The following is a 16,929-nucleotide window of genomic DNA, read 5'->3' on the forward strand; positions in this document are numbered from 1 at the left end:
TTTGTCACTTGTGTTAATGGTCATATATCTAGTGACAAAGTACCGCGGATACTTTTTAGATGACCCAATATATTATATTTTCGGCTCGACCGAATTTGTACTAATCTGGGTTGAAGTAATGATCGTCTCTCCTATTGGTAGAGCGTACAACGTCAACCAATAGCAAAGCATTTTCTAACCCAAGTTGGTGCAAACCCGGTCTGGCCGAGAACACTATAAGATTTGATTATGAATATTGGCCTTTGATTCTTAGGGCCCTAGTACAGACTCATACATAACGCATCAAGCATAAGGGATAAGAAAATCATTCAATCAGAATCCTTTATTTTGTGAAAAGGAAGGAAATAAAAGACTTTGATTGGTTTTTCTTATGCATTATGTGTTGTGCGTTATGCAAGAGTCTGTGCTCCCCGTCTTAAACTCATAAAAAAAAAGTGTCACGACCTTAATGAGTGCATTCAATACCACAACTGCTCACTGAGCGCTCAGTGAGCTCTTGCATCTGATTGGCATATTCCGTTAGATCTAAAAATATAGACCAAACAGATACAAGAGGTCATTGAGTGCTCAGTGGTGAGCGGTATAGTACTGAATAGAGAGCCTATAATCAGAGTGGCGCCATGTTTTAGCGAAATTCTGCGAGAGAGAAAGAGATATACGGTCTCAGTCTATCCAACAGACTGTCAGTTTTAGGGTTAGGTGCAACAGCATTGAACGACATAGATACGTAAAGGTACAATGATAAAAAGTTATCGAAATTATTTTAGAAATATGGTTGGATGTACAATACCGTTTTGTAACAATTCATTAAAAAAAGGATATGTTATGAAAATAATTCCGAAAGACACAGAACGTCGAATGAATTGGTTAAAGAGTATAAATGGCAAATATAAAAATTGGACACCGTCAAAAAATTTATCTGTATGAGGTAAAGTAATTTATTCTTTATAAATAATGTATTTAAAATATTAAAATAAAAATGTAACATAAAATATACATAGATTAATTATAATATCTGAAGACACGATAATGTTTTGGCACTAAGTATATGTATAGTTATCATATTGGTTACGAATTTAATTCTTTTTCTTTTTGTCGTAATCTTTTCAATTATATATCATTGTACTGTGAGTCTAAATCAAATAATATGATAATTACGATATTTAATATATAATATTTTATGAAATGGTGTATACATATATAATATTTTTCTGAATTTTTTATTTCTTTTATATTATTACAGATGCATTTTGCTCCTAAAATGTGGGAACAGAGAATGGATAATAACCTAGAGCATTTAATAGCGCAAATAATGTGCAATAAATAACGTTTTGTATAAAGTAATGTGTAATATTACAAAATGTACAATATTGCAATAGTACAAAATAAATGAAATTTTATAATAAATAATATATGAAACAGTTTTATTATTTTATATACAATATTATATATTAGGTGTTGGAATTAATTCGTAGCGTTTTTTAATGAAAGAATGTTATTTATTTCACATGAGCATTAAAAAATACATTAATGAAAGTACTTCCCATCACTTGTAAAACGCTACGAATTAATTCCAACACCTAATATATTATTATTTTATATACAATATTTATTTATTATCATTTTTTAATGTGTCACAATTTTTGAGCATTTTTTAGCATGAATTCAAAATTTGAAAATAATGCGTTTAAAAAACTGGAGGGAATGGCTAAAACATGGCGGACCAATCACAAGTGATACCCGTATGGCGCCACTCTGATTATAGGCTCTCTAGTATTGAATATACCCATTGCTTCTGACTGTATATACATGTGATCTATGATCACGTGACAATAAATACTTCTAACTTTTCCCGCAAGGCGCGATGGCACTAAAATCACATTATCTCGATTATTTGGGTTTTCCGAAATCGTGTTTCAAGCCTACTTTTAGTCTTCTTAGAGTTTGATCTCTTTATTACTCCATGACTTGCATTGACTTGCATAATTCATTTTATGCTTAGTCCTTTAGTTCCGTTCAAACCACGTGGCGTTTCACTTTTATTCGGAAAGGAAAGAAGTGTTTTTTCGCGAATCGTCCGCTCTTTGTGCACTGGTGAAATTAACAATATAAAATAATTATTTTTATTAGAGATATAACCAATATTTTCAGATAACCACGTACTCCACTTTCAGGTTAGGCTTTTTTGCGTTATTCTGCGTATTGAAAATATTAAATAAAAGCATGAGATATTTTGCGTTTTTTCATTTGGATTATGTTCTACCATCAAATATTTTATAAGCATGCATTTTCTATTTTTTTTTATTTAATACTTTGGTAATTATTTAGAATTTTAAAATACGCACTGCACCTCCGATTTTGATAAAATTAGGTTCTTTCGACACGTTTTTGCTTGAAATGAAAGAATCTGCAAGAAAAAACGTTAGGTCGGTTCCGCAAACCGAGATATTAAACTACTATTGAAATTAGAAAATCTATCACAGAGGCAAAATAACAAAGATAATATGCATTTTACAATAAGCCATTAGTATAGTCATAAATCAGAAGTTAGAAGCTGAAAATTGACCAATCACAATCGTCAATTTCCAACTTTTAATTTCTGATTTATGACTAATGGCTTATTGTAGATTGCCCATAATCGGAGAGCACAGACTTTTGCATAAAACATAAAAAATTCATTTTAATTGGTACATTTTTTTATGCATTACGTGTTATGCATTATGCAAAAGTCTGTGTTCTTAAAGCAGAGAACACAGACTTTCGCATTCCACATAACTTGCAAAAGTCGAAACCTATGTAGAACAGTACAATTATAGACCTCATTTTAGGCCTAAGGAGAATACTCGACTGTAGTTGATTAGTTCTTACATTCTGATCCGGTTGAAATTCTCGGTGGAAACTAGGCATAGAGGCCTGTTTTTTTTTGGCTGAACTTTTGCACCAATTCATCTTTTCCTCCTTTTTTCTCCTGGAGAGAAAAGGAAGAACTGGTGCAACAATTCGAGAGCGGTTCAATTACGCACTGTAGCAATTGCCTACTGCCAATCACAGCAACTTCTGCGTAGGGAGTTTTGGGGGTTTTTTTTAGCGTTGTGATTATACACAGCTTATACACGGTTGGATCATGTGAGCAATTGTCATACACTCCAATGCTTTTGGCACATCAACGCGATGTTCGTCACACGCGATACGCGATATTCAATCAGTACAGCTTTACCGATATTTTCATTCTAAAGGTATACTTTCATTGGATCGCATATCGCGCACAAAAGTTCAGCCAAAAAGAACAGGCCTCTAGCCTCTGTGACCTAGTTTCCACGGAGAATTTTATCCGGATCAGAATGTAAAAACCAACTAACTACAGCCGAGTATTCCTTTGTTACAGTCGAACGACAGGGGAATACTGGGCCTGGTTGGTTCTTACATTCTGATCCGGATTAAATTCTCGGTGGAAACTAGGCCTGTGACAAATTTCCTAATTTCAATAGTAATTAACTTTAAGAGCCATTTCACGCAACTTGCATAGCCGCATAAACGTGTGCATAAAAAAAAAATCATCCAATCGTATTTTATGTTTGTCTTTATGATGGAAGTGTTAATTGGAAGTGTGAATTGGATAATTTTCTTTATGCATATGATTATTCGGCTATGCAAGTTTATGTGGTTATACCCTAACGCTTAATGTCATGGTTCGCGGGACCGATTTGAGATTTTTTCTTACAGATTCTTTTGTTCCGAACAAAAACGCGTCGAATGAGCTTAATTTCATCAAAATCGACGGTGCAGTCCGTATTCTAAATAATTACCAACAATAATATTACATCAATATAATTTTCTACTTTTTCTCAATATAAATGGAATATAACACTTATTATATATAACAATTACATTATTGAGTAGAAAATTATAATATTGTGTTAATCAGTGTTTATTGAATCATTAATAAATTCTGTTTAACTTTTTATAAAATCGTATTATTATTCTATGAATGTATGTTTATAGCAATAACAATGGATTCTCGCAAAAAGTGGCGATTCACATTAGAACAGCTAAAGAGCTTAAGGTTGAAAAGAGAGAAATGGCAGCGTGATCAAGAGCGTTTGATAAAATATGAAAAATTAAGGTTAAGAAAGATTAATGAGTATGAAGAAAGAAGAAAACAAGCTGCATTAATGAAAAACTCTGATAAGCAAGAGTCTTTACAGCAAAGCAAGAGCAATAATCCACAACGAAGAGGAACTAGTTCCCCTAACTATGAGCATTCTAAAGAGTAATAATAGAATATATAAAAATTTTGAATTAAACAATAATTGAACTATATGGAATATATTTGAACAGTTTGCAAAAAAGTAACAATTTTGTAATTTGCAAATAATAAGGAATAGCATCAGAAGTATAATATAAAATGTAGTATTATCCCTTATCTTACTATTGTGGGTCTATTATAATGACCGAGCGATTCCAACTTACTTTTTTCAACTTTTAAGTGTTCAGTAATTATAACTTATATTACATTTTATTTTCCAAAATGAAGTTTAAACATTTATTTTAGAAAGTTGAATATATATTTGTGAATTTTTAGAGACTTTTGAACCATTTTAAGTAGGTAAAAACGAATGAGTTCTAGTGATCCACAATGGTAGGGGTGAGGCACCAAATTGAGCATGATTTTGTAAGGTTTATAAATAATTGCGCGCGATTTGAACATAACTTTAATGTTCTTCTTAAACTTATTTTATTTTGACTTTTAATGTAAAAAGAATGTCTTAAAATTGACATATTATTTTGGAAATAATCTTAGATGGAAAACATCAGTGATATTTAACCCAGAAAATATAACTAATATGAAAAATCTGAAGATAACTATTAAAGCAGACAATTGTCTTTCAACAAATTATCAGACATCAAATAACATCGAATGTGATATTAAAGATCCAAATAATATAATTCTTCCGCGAAGACAAGGTAAAGCATGTCAGCTTTGTGATATTTATAATTAATATTTTTATCATGCAAAAATTTGTTATTAATATTATGCTTAAATTTATTAATATTATGATCAAATTAAATATTTTCATAATAATGAAGAGTTGCAATTTCAACATAATGAAGAATTCCAATTTTGTCAATGAAGACTTTTGTGTAATTTATACAATAAATTTAAAAAATGGTTAATTATAGATGAAGGTGCATGTCCAATATTCAAACGTATTGAAATAGAAAAATCTGAAGAAATACGGAAAATCACTTTCTCACAAGATGAGCAATTGGGTATTTATATACTTATTAAAAAAAATTATTTAGTGCATCAATTTAGTATAATTATATATGTAATGATTTCATTTTTATGTGCAAACATATATATTCTTTAAAACAATTTTTCTTTACATCTGTAAAATAAGATAAAATTACATATCTGGATTATAAAATACAAATTAAATTACAAATTAACAACTAAGAAGACATTGAAAAAATATGTTTGGGCTACTTTTAGAGAAGGAATTGTCAACAAGTAGGAAGAATACTTCTACAAGTAGAAGTCTTAATGATGATATAATTCACCACTATTGGTATGTATTGATTATTAAATCTGTAAATATATACAGATATGTATATTTTTTTTATAGTATATATATACACACACACACACACACAGTGCGACAAATATATTCCCGGACACGAACCACATCTCAGCAACCAGTGGCGATATCTGTGCGTTCAAACATGCATTTTAAAGGTTGAACATTTTGCTATCATCTGTCAAAGTTTCATTCATTTTGACATATAACGAAGATATGACAGTTCATGTTAAACAAGATTTTGGTCGAGATAGAAATTTTAATATGGAACAAAGAGCAGTGATTAAATTTAACGCAAAACTTGGTAAAAGTGCATCAGAAACATTCCGATCGATGCAACAAGTTTACGGCAGTCAATGTCTAGGTCGTACTGTTTTTGAGTGGCATAAGCGTTTTTTGGAAGGCAGAGAGACCTTTGAAGATGACAAAAAATCAGGACGGCCAATTTTTTTGGTTCGAACACCCTGAAACTTTGACAGATGATAGCAAAATGTTCAACCTTTAAAATGCATATTTGAATGCACAGATGTCGCCACTGGTTGAGATGTGATTCGTGAACATATCCGGGAACATATTTGTCGCACTGTGTATAAATAAATATATTGAGTATTGCTTATACATATATATGAATGTATATATATAGAAATTTTTTAATATTTTAATACATTTGACTTTAAAGTTTAGTTAATAAAAATTGTTTTCTCAATTTACATTTAAATTTACATTTTTATCAGCTATATCGATGATTTCTTCAAATTATTCGACCGATTAATTTCGTGACCATATATGGATATACAGGATGTCCCACAATTCTTAATTAATATTTCTGGTAGTGAAAGAGAGAATGAAATTTTAACTAAAAGTTCCTTTCCCAATTTTGGGTTAGATCATTATTTACCGAGTTATTAATGATTAAAGTTGATCGATCAGATTAGTCAATATAAAAAATTATAATAAAATTGTAATCGGAAGAATGTACAGTAAGAGCGAGGAACCCTTTGATATAATGTGCTCGTATTCCGGCTGGGTGCAATCTGATTGATCAATTTTAATTGTAAATAATGATTTGAGCCAAAATTGGGAACTTTTAGATCAAAATTTCATTTTTCATTTCCAGAAATATTATTATAATTAAGAGTTATGGGACACGAGATATATTGTGTACGAGATATATATCGAGTATTGCTTCCTATACAGCATAGAATTTGCAGCAACATTGTTGCAATGTTTACAATATTGCTGCAATATTGTCAGATTGATCTATGTTGTGTAGATATATGTACATATATAAACATATAAAATTATAATACACATATATGCACATGTACATACGTACATTAACATACAGCACACATATATTAAATTATTAAATTTGTGGATGTATATGCTGATTGAGTATTGCTTATATGCACTTGTACGTGCATTTTACATAAATGAGGTGAAAAAAAAAGAAATGACGAAACTAAAAAAAATGTATTAGGTATAGTAAAAAGAAATCCATTATTTTTCCAATAGATGGCTTTAGTAATCTGTATCACGCGTAGACGAGATAATATAAAATCATTTTTTAATAGAATCGTTTTTCAATTAAATATCTATTATTTTCGAAGGTAGATATGATATTAACTTATTTTATAGCATAATTTTTTAAATATTTTTATAAAATTTTTTAAAATATTGACATCAATATTTCCTTTACAAAATTGTATACGATTTTTTTTAATAATTAAATTACATTTTTATGAAAAATAAATAACTTTATATATGAAATCTTAATAAATATAAAATTACCAAAAAATTAATAATTCACAAGATATTTTATTTTAATGGATTATCTGTATCTCAACAATACGGTATTATTCATACGGTATTATTATACTATATTTCTTGTTTTTCTTATTCTTTCGAGGCGTTAAGCCTCGAAATTGTAGGTATGTTTCTTTAATAACTTTGTGACTTTCTTATTTTTTGATATTTCTTATAATTTGTAAAGACTAATTCAAAGTGACTGAATGATTTAAAATCGAATCGGGAATATTGACTTTTAGGATTCCGTAATTTAAACAAAAATCATCAGTTTACAAAAACTGACTTGAAGAAACGTTTTATTTTAATTTAAAATATTAATACGTTAAAGAACATTCTAAGATATATGTTTTTCCATTCATTTATTTATTTTATTTATTATTATTTTTATATTATATTTTTACTTATTAAATTCTCTAGTGTTTACGTAGTTATTCAATATATTACAGAATTTTCTTAAAAATGAATGATTAATAATTTTGTATCGAATGTATTGAATTCTTTGAAGAACTACTTACTGTCGAAATTACTGTCGAATTATAAATTAAAATATTTATTTGTAATTTTTGAAAATCACGAAATAATAATATAGGTATTATATAGATATAGATATTTTATCTATGCTATATGTATGAGAATAACGGATTTCAGGAGTATACTGGTAAGAAACAAAATATATAAGATAAGTATAAAACATTATATTCTTTTTCTGTATGTATTAGATATCTTTATTACTTTAAATAATATTCTGTTTTAAATTTAAATTTATATATATTTTTTAAATATTATTTTTAAAAATATCACTATAAATATACTCAAAACAGAGTTAGAAAAATTTTCTTTCTAATGTATATATCCTTTGTAGACATTTGAGCTTTGAATATATATTTTTTATTACTATTTACATGAATATATAATTATAATTTTTTATATATTATTTAAATTTTTTATAGAATTTTTTTAAAATAATTTAATCCTAATTTTATATATATATATATATAATTAATATATAAATATTATATATATATATATATATATATATATATATATATATATATATTGTAGCATTGTATTTTTATAATTTTTGCATTTATTATCTATTATAAAATTTGCAGCAAGGTTTATAATTGGTGAAAAGAAGTCATTTAATGAAAAATTTATAGATCAGGTAAATTTTGTAATAACACAGGTAAGAGAATATATATATAATTATTATAAAAAAAGAGTAGTGAAAGTAGAGGAAAGAAAGGAGGAAGAAAAAGGTGTCTATATAGTTAAGAATTTATTCAATAAATCTAGAAAGTAAAACAATGTAAGTAAAAATTATATTTTATAAATTTATTATAGAAAAAAATAATGATTTATGTATTGATGTATATTGTAGTAATATTCAATATTAAATTAGTGACAACATTCTACATTCCGAAAAATCTATGAATATATATTTTTTATCATTAATATGAACTTTGTAAATATATAAAATTTTTTATTATGAGCGAAAAATCATAGATCTTCGAAATTATTTTTACGGTATAAACATAATTTTACTTTCTGAATAGAGTATGTATTAAACATACCAATATATTATGGATATAAAGTTGTTTGAACTACTTATTTAAATATTTTTAAATAAGTTTTTTAACAAAGAATGTTTTTATTTCTTTTATTGCTTATTGAATATGAATGTATTCATTACATGTATCTGAAAATTTTTTACATTTGATTTTTTTTTTTTGAGATTGTGAATTGTGCAATTAAATATTTATTTTAAATTTATTAATCTTTTATTTCCAGTTATACATGAATATGTGTGTTATGGATATAAAGTTATGTACAGATGTATCCAAGTAGCTAGCTGACGTTATTTGTCGTTATCTTGACATTAAAATAACATCACCTTGCTATCTGGATTATATATATCTTGTTTTGTTAGTTATTGAATCTGAATTTATTTATTGTCAATATCTAAAAATTTTTGTGTATAGTTATATATTTTTTAAATTTATATTTTTAAAATTATATTTTATATTGAAGTATTTAATATAAATCTTGATAATCATATAATTTTTTACTTTCCAATTATAAATATATAACTCATAAATATAAAATCGGTTGTTCATAGTTTGATAATTATTTCATTTAAGTTTGTAAACAATGATATTGCAATAATAGTAATTTACTGTACATGTTAGTAACATTAACACAGTTATTCTAGCTCAAAACTATGCTACAAGTCAACTATGTGTCGCAAAGATCGAATAGATGATAATAAAAGGTATCGCGACAGGTTGGTCCCAATTTTTTCATTAATGAATAAGGAATTAATAAATTGCTAAATGATAAACAAGTCTACATTTTTATAATAAATGTTGTTTGTATGAAATTTTATTATTTCTTAATTTTTAATTTATGTTGCACTCAACAAAGTTATTATTATTATTATTATTATTTACACTCTGGAGAAAATCTGTCATAATTGAAAGATTATAAGAATTTCAATAATTTTTATAAATATTTCATAAATAATATATATGTATTATACATAAATAAAGTTAGAGTTTCTTACGTTCCAGAAGGTTACATAATTCAACAAGGGAAAGCAAAGAGAAAGATAGAGATAGAAATGAAAGAAGAAATAGAAGTTCATTACATTATAGTAATCATAGTGCATCTTTCACTAGAGATCGGTCGAGATCTCATTACAGGTACAAAATAAAATTGTTATAGATATAAAGAAATGAGAAAAAGAAAGTATAAATAGATACAAGCAAAAATAAAAGAAAATGTTAAATTCAGAAAAAATTTTTAATAATGTATGTTTAGAGAGTTATGCATGCATGACGGACTTGTATATTATTATAGAATGCAAATTTTTCTGTGTTTATATTGAAGTTATTTTAATGAAGTCATAATTTTAGTAAAATATGTAAAACTTTTATTGTGTAACGAGAATATAAAAGTATTTTTCTCTTTTAGAAGTAGAAGTCGTTCACTAACCAGTGAACGAGATAGAGAAAGGAAGAAAGACAATAACGAAATAAGAAAATTTTCATCTAAAAGAAATTATTCTGATCAATCATGCAATTTAGATAATCGTGCATCTTCAAAGTTACATTCTTCCTCGGATAGCTTCTATAATTCCTACATAGTAAGTTCAACTAATTTTAATGTTCAGAAAAGAAAATAATGCTTTTATTTCAATCAATGTCGAAAAGAATATAAAATATACAGGATTGAACTGCAGTTACCTGAATAGTATCGAGCAGTTTATCACATATTTAAGTAACTGTTTCTACAACCAATATTTGTTTTAGCGTTTACCTAGACCAATGCTGATGCCGATACCTCGAGTACCACCCATGCTTATGCCTGTTTTTCCAGGATCCGTACTCCCTATGCCATTTCCACCGAATATATATCATCAACAACCTCATCTCAGTAAGCTTGCATCATGTAATTAATATTTATATGCGCAGATTGATACAATACAAATGGATTTTACAGGATTTGTTAATGGCAGAGGAATTGGAATCTACAATAATCGATATAATGCCCAACACTTTTAATAATATTTTTAACACGATGAACATTCGATATATTAATTAACGATCATGTGTTTTGCCTAAATTTTAATTGTATTTTTACTGAAATAACGCATCATTTCAAATTTTATTATTAAGAATTTAATTTTTTTTGTATTTTTAAATCTTTAATTTTCATTTTTTTAAATTTCTTTTTTATATTTAAGATATCGAAATAATTGAAAATTCCAGCAAACGAAAATTGAAATGAATTGAAATGGATTCAAATTTTAAGAAATATTTATGAATGTTAAAATGAATGTTTTTTAATCCTGAATGCATTTTTATTTATTTATAGGAATTGCATGGAGCATATCTCTATGCCTTTCAATCTAAAAATAATATTAGCTTTTTCTGAGCACAACACACATATTATGAATACTGTTCAATTCAAAATTTTGAATGCAGTTTTTCAATTCAATTGCATCTAATTGAATCTAATTGAATTTAATTGAATCCAATTAAATCCAAAAAAAGTATTCGCTATTTATAAAATACGCATTCATATAGAAAAAAATTTCAATTCATTTTAATCCATTCTCGTTTGCTGGGAATGTAGATGTAATTAAAAACTTATTTCATAATAAAATAGATTAAACGGAGTAACTTTTGTATGTAAACATAGCATAAATGAATAGTGAATAATTAAAATATGGATGAAATGTGTCACTGTGTTTTCCTTCATTCATAAGTTTCCAATTAATTTAATGTAAAACAGTTTGGAATTATAAACCCAGAATCTATCGATTAATTGACTAAGTTGATCCTTTTACATGTGTCATCACACACACATGCACACAATGCAATATAATTTTTTAATTTTTATCGCTATTTGAATAGAATTGAAATATTACGAATTTTTTATTTCGCAATTCATAGAATTTTAATTAAATCAACTTTATTATATTTTCTGTTTTATTGATTTTTAAGAGTTTAAATTTATATGATTCATGATTTTTTAATCTCTAAGAATTCATTCTTGGAATTTTAATTGTATTTAGTTACCACTTTGTTTTTGATTTTTTAATTATTTTTGAGAATTTGATTTTTTGCTTTAAGCCTATTCTACACAATATGCTTTTTTTTCCTGTTTCTTGTTTTTTACCTTTTGCTATTTTCTCTTTTGCAACCGTTTTATCGACTAATGTATTTCTTGTTTCTTTTATCTGTTGTTTCATTTATCTATTAAGCTGGAAACACAATGAAAAGCACAGGCAATAGGAACAGAGAATAAAAGATTTCAACCTATCAGAAAGCGTTCATTCTATTATTCATGGTTTCTGATAAGTTGAAATCTTATTCTCTATTGCCTGTGCTTTTTATTGTGTTTCCAGCTTTACTTGATTTATCTTACATCATAGTTTATATATTAACTAGATTGTCTTTGTAAAAATGAGTTTAAACATTATTAGCCAATAAGAATACTATAGAATAGTAATATGAGAATGGACTTTAAATACTGGTCTCAGTGAAGCAACATTTTTCTTCAATAATTCAGAAAAAACAAATTGTACATGACCTATTTCTTGGTTCTGTGCGACAAGAATACAAGGAGCAAGAAAACAAAAAGCAAGAAATAGAAAAAAAGCACATTGTAGAATAAAAATGTAGAGTAATAAGTATCAAAGTTGCGAGATAAAGTACCGATGATCGGTAAATTTCACGATGTCAATAACGGTGATGTCGATAATTGTCAACGTCAAAATGACCTAAATCTAAACGTTTTAAAGCGAACGAGGTAAACAATAATAAGCAATAAGCAGCGTGTTTGCATGCTCAATAAGAATACAATATCCAACGAAAACGGAGTTCTGTTTACATGGTAGAGATACGTGACATGACAGTTACACATTAAATCACAAAAGCAAGATGAGAGCTATATTGATATTCGACCATCTGAATGATGTGTTATTTGTAAAATGTAATAAAAAATTTGCAAGCCATATTTTGAAGCTGGCGAGGATACAAGGATTGCTCGATGATAAGGTAATTGATATATTACGTAATTGACGTAATGATTAATTTTGTGAGTTTTACAACCTCTTCGTTTGCACCAATGTTACTTTGACTTCAAACGAGACTTAAAACTCTATCTTGTTTTAAAGCCTAAAAAAAGACAGAGATAAAGAGAGTTTTAAGCCTTGTTTAAAATCAAAGTAATATTGATGCAATCAGGTCTTAGAGCTATAGTTATAATTCTTCTCTGAATATTTAAGAAAGAAGGAATGAAAAGACTACGAAAAAATTATTTCAAGGTAGCAATTATTTATTTGTAATGGATTAGTGTTAATTTTTTAAAGAATAACAAGTACTTCTTATAGGATATCACAGACTTGGAAAATTCTATACCAAGTCCCAACATCATAATGCAGTTGTTTTCACCCATAGTCACCTCACAACATGTAATGGCTTCACAGTTCGGAAATTCTTATACTTCCATGAAGTTCCAGGATGGAACTAACATGGTATTTGATGAGTACATTGGCTATACATTCATGTATATTGTTGCAAAAGATGTAGAGCTTATGAGACATACGCTAGGAATATGCGTATCTATTGTACGACACGTGTGTGGTCCAGATATTGCAATGTTAGTATACAACTAGTAGATTAAATATTGATAGAATGCAATAGACAGAGGTGAGCATGTATTTGGAATTTTTTTTTTATTTGAAAAGCAGTATGTAACAGTAATTATATTTTGTATTTCAGCAAAACATAAAAGTATTTTATATTTTGTACCTCAGATACTAAGATTGGCAATCAATCTTATTATTTAAATTACAAATATTAGTATTTAATACAAAAATATTTTAAATACATACCCAACTCTGACAGTAGATAAATGAAATAAAAAAATATGTAAAATGTTTAATTACTTGGAATATACTTAATATAATAGGTTGCATTTAAAAAATTTTTTTTAATCTTCCCTTAAGATTATGAATTTAGCAAATTTCTATTTGTCAAAGATTATGTAGTGTTCAATTGTATGTTGTGACTAGACAATCATCATTAGTAAAATAGTTACAATGATTATTGACTGATTAATTGCTTTGATCTTTATAGATTAAAGACCAACTGGCAGAAGATGTGTTTAGTATCTTCTCTGTTGGATGCGTGGTCTAATCTAAGAAATTGTGAACAAAGCATGTTGACTGAAGCAGTAGAACAGTTGTCTGTGAATGCGGAAGTGGCATCTTCGGTCCTCAAGGTGCTGCATGATGCCTGCGACAAGCTGAAAAATTCACAACCTGAATTTAGCAATCTGCATTTGCTGCTCCTAGTGGGGTCAAAGTTTCTATCATTGTACTCTAGCAAAAATGCTCATGATCTGTACGCTTCGGACATTTTATTGATGATCTTGCTATGCTGGGTAGTGAATAAAAAGCGAAAGCAAAATCAGTCGGAAAGCAATGATGATTGCTGCGATGATATCTTGTTACCAGAAAGCAGCGTTTTGAAAAGCGATGAAACGAAATTAAACTTCGGAGCTAAACTGGCTACTCCTACTTCAGAGGACATAACGGATCTCTTTAGTAGGTTTTTGCAACACAGTTATTTTTGATAATGGATATATATTTTCGTTTATATAATGACAATTGATATAATGACAATTTTTTAGTGAATAAAAAGAACGAACTTTTAATTTAAATAGATTATACTTATCTTTTATTTATTATGTTGTAGGAGGTTCCAGGGAATCTTCTATGAACGAAGGTCTCTCATCCTTAACTGACGATGATCTCTACAGCCAATCGTTTCTCCTCGGCTGCCAGCATAACTATACAGCCAATGCAGTTCACATCTTCGAATTATCAGATTCCATTAACTTAATAACAATCGTTGAAGCTACAAATCTGTCCATTTCTTCAGGTTTATGCGACAGTTTTCATTATTTAAATCTAATAAATAATTTGCAGTTTCAACGAGATATCGATGAGATGAAACCAGCCTTTGAGAATCTTGATGTAGCGATAAAAAAAGTGTTAGAAGGAATTAAAAAGAATCGTTCGAATGTCGGAAATGATGTTGATATGTGTCAGAAAAGGTTGCAGACCAAATGGGATTTTGTCCGAAAAAAGTACAGTGATCTTCTGCGCTCCAGAGATCCCGAAGTGGTCCTACAGATTGAAGCTAATACTTCTGGCTTTGTAGAGACTTTGAAAGAACTATTGCGTTTGACTTGTTTTGACAAGAATTTTCTGAAGCAAGGAATTGATGTTTTGACAACGGTTGGCAGACTTGTGAGACAAAAGTTAAATGATTTCAGCGACTTCTTGAAAGTCAAAGCTTTAAAAAACTTCACGCTAGGATCATATCCTTTTCTAAACTTGAAGAGACACGATTGTAACTTTTCTTTCCTGAACAATTTTTTTTAATGTTTCATAAAATTTTATATTCTTTAAATCTAATTTTTTTTTAGATTGTTATTTATAAAACGATCTACATAAAATCTAACAACTAATATAAAAAATCTAATATAAAGTTGTTATGTAGAAGAATCGTGTTATAATAGTAGTATAGTAAAAGAATGATATTAATATACAAAATTTTAATTATATAATTTTTTCTTTAAAAAAATTTAAATTAAAAAAAATTATTTAAATTTTTACATATAAATTAGAACATTATTGCATGTGTAACTTTTTATTTTGTATATCTCCTTAATGTTATGCGTTTTTCCACAAGAACTTCCCTAACTATCAACAAATATCTTGAGGAGTTTCCAGGTCTAGTGCATTTCATCTATATCGACAGAAATACCCACAGACTTGTGGCGCCTACGCTTGATTTCACGAGCACGGAAACGCTCGCTCTCACAATGAAAAAAGTAAATTCCATCAATATAATATTAATTATATCAAAAATTTTTAATGTTAATTCTTTGTTTTTAATTTTTTTATTTTATACATATAATATATATGTAACATTTATGCATTGGTTCAAAGATGTAACTGCAAATAGCTCCTGACAGAATTATAAATAAGTTTATACAGAAATATTTTTTGTTTTTATATAGATTTGGAACATGGTTGAGCAAAGTAGAATGCATTTACAAGAGGGTCATCTGTCAGTTATGTGGAAAGACACTACATTCAATTACTCTTACTTTTTATGGTTTGAAGATAATTCTGTATGTGTAGTTTTATTATATTTAAATATATTAGAATATATACATATAAAATATTTATAGAATAAGAGATAAAATTCATTAAATAATTTTATATATGTGTGTGTGTGTGTGTGTGTGTGTGTGTGTATATATATATATAAAATTTAATGAATTTTATCTGTTATTCCATAAATATTATATATATTATAATATTATATATGTATTATATATATTTTATATGTAATTTTAACAAAAAATTAAAGTTTACATTACGATATACTTTATATTATGCCAAAGTAACATAAAATATACATATATGTAAGTAAATATTATATTAATCTTTTTGATCTACAGGGATGTTCACCGCCGAAATGTAAAGTCTATCTTAACTATGTCATGAAAAATTTCCCAGTACCAGGCATACTTTGCGGAGATTATTACAGGTTATATTTTAAATTTAAATTCTTTAATTGAATATTTTTTATTTAATTTGTAATTAAAAATATAAAAATATATTTATCAAAAGAATTTTATATTAATAAAATGGTATAAAGTTTATATATAATGTTATGAAAAATTTAAATATCTAATTCTTTTTTTGTGCAGAAAATTAACCGAAACGTGTTTTCCGAAACTCTCGCCGAGCAAAGTACGGATCTATGAACTATACTGTGTACACTTAGGACTGACTACATCAACTTGCGTTCTGGAACATTCTCGCAGACTGGCAGCTACCATCTGGGAAGTCACCGGGGTGCCAAACAATCTTGCGGATATATTCTAAAATCGCATTCTCTAAATAAACAGTTTTAATTAGCTCTATATAATTTTAACTTGATTTTCTCTA

At 27.5% G+C, this 16,929-nt stretch overlaps 2 protein-coding genes across 12 annotated transcripts; both read left to right on the forward strand.

The window, feature by feature from the left end:
* The first annotated feature begins 1,870 nt into the window (after window positions 1-1,870).
* LOC105146502 (uncharacterized) lies at window positions 1,871-11,632 on the forward strand. Of its 9 annotated transcripts, none has more exons than XM_011056813.2 (11): window positions 3,077-3,236; window positions 3,724-3,785; window positions 4,003-4,270; window positions 4,802-4,965; window positions 5,182-5,271; window positions 5,495-5,570; window positions 9,592-9,672; window positions 9,959-10,090; window positions 10,362-10,533; window positions 10,700-10,823; window positions 10,890-11,632. In XM_011056813.2, exons 3-11 carry the CDS (start codon window positions 4,011-4,013, stop codon window positions 10,949-10,951), a joined length of 1,161 nt encoding a protein of 386 aa, XP_011055115.1. In that variant the 5' UTR covers window positions 3,077-3,236; window positions 3,724-3,785; window positions 4,003-4,010; the 3' UTR covers window positions 10,952-11,632. The 9 variants fall into 9 exon arrangements, with proteins under 9 accessions (XP_011055110.1, XP_087261903.1, XP_011055113.1 ...); XM_087405779.1 differs by having other exon boundaries at window positions 3,724-3,780; XM_087405778.1 differs by lacking the exon at window positions 3,077-3,236 and adding an exon at window positions 3,301-3,487.
* A 671-nt stretch (window positions 11,633-12,303) lies between these two features.
* HPS1 (Hermansky-Pudlak syndrome 1 protein) lies at window positions 12,304-16,909 on the forward strand. 3 transcript variants are annotated; one of them, XM_011056807.2, is made up of 8 exons: window positions 12,304-12,952; window positions 13,288-13,556; window positions 14,036-14,505; window positions 14,657-15,284; window positions 15,680-15,800; window positions 15,990-16,103; window positions 16,437-16,525; window positions 16,689-16,909. In XM_011056807.2, the coding sequence occupies exons 1-8, from the start codon at window positions 12,836-12,838 to the stop codon at window positions 16,864-16,866; spliced, it is 1,986 nt and encodes a 661-aa protein (XP_011055109.1). In that variant the 5' UTR covers window positions 12,304-12,835; the 3' UTR covers window positions 16,867-16,909. The 3 variants fall into 3 exon arrangements, with proteins under 3 accessions (XP_011055109.1, XP_011055107.1, XP_087261901.1); XM_011056805.2 differs by having other exon boundaries at window positions 12,787-12,952; window positions 15,656-15,800; XM_087405775.1 differs by lacking the exon at window positions 12,304-12,952 and adding an exon at window positions 12,973-13,221.
* Window positions 16,910-16,929: the final 20 nt, after the last annotated feature.

Source organism: Acromyrmex echinatior, chromosome 4, assembly GCF_024713525.1.
Source record: "Acromyrmex echinatior isolate Ae372 chromosome 4, ASM2471352v2, whole genome shotgun sequence".
Taxonomy (NCBI): Eukaryota; Metazoa; Arthropoda; class Insecta; order Hymenoptera; family Formicidae; genus Acromyrmex; species Acromyrmex echinatior.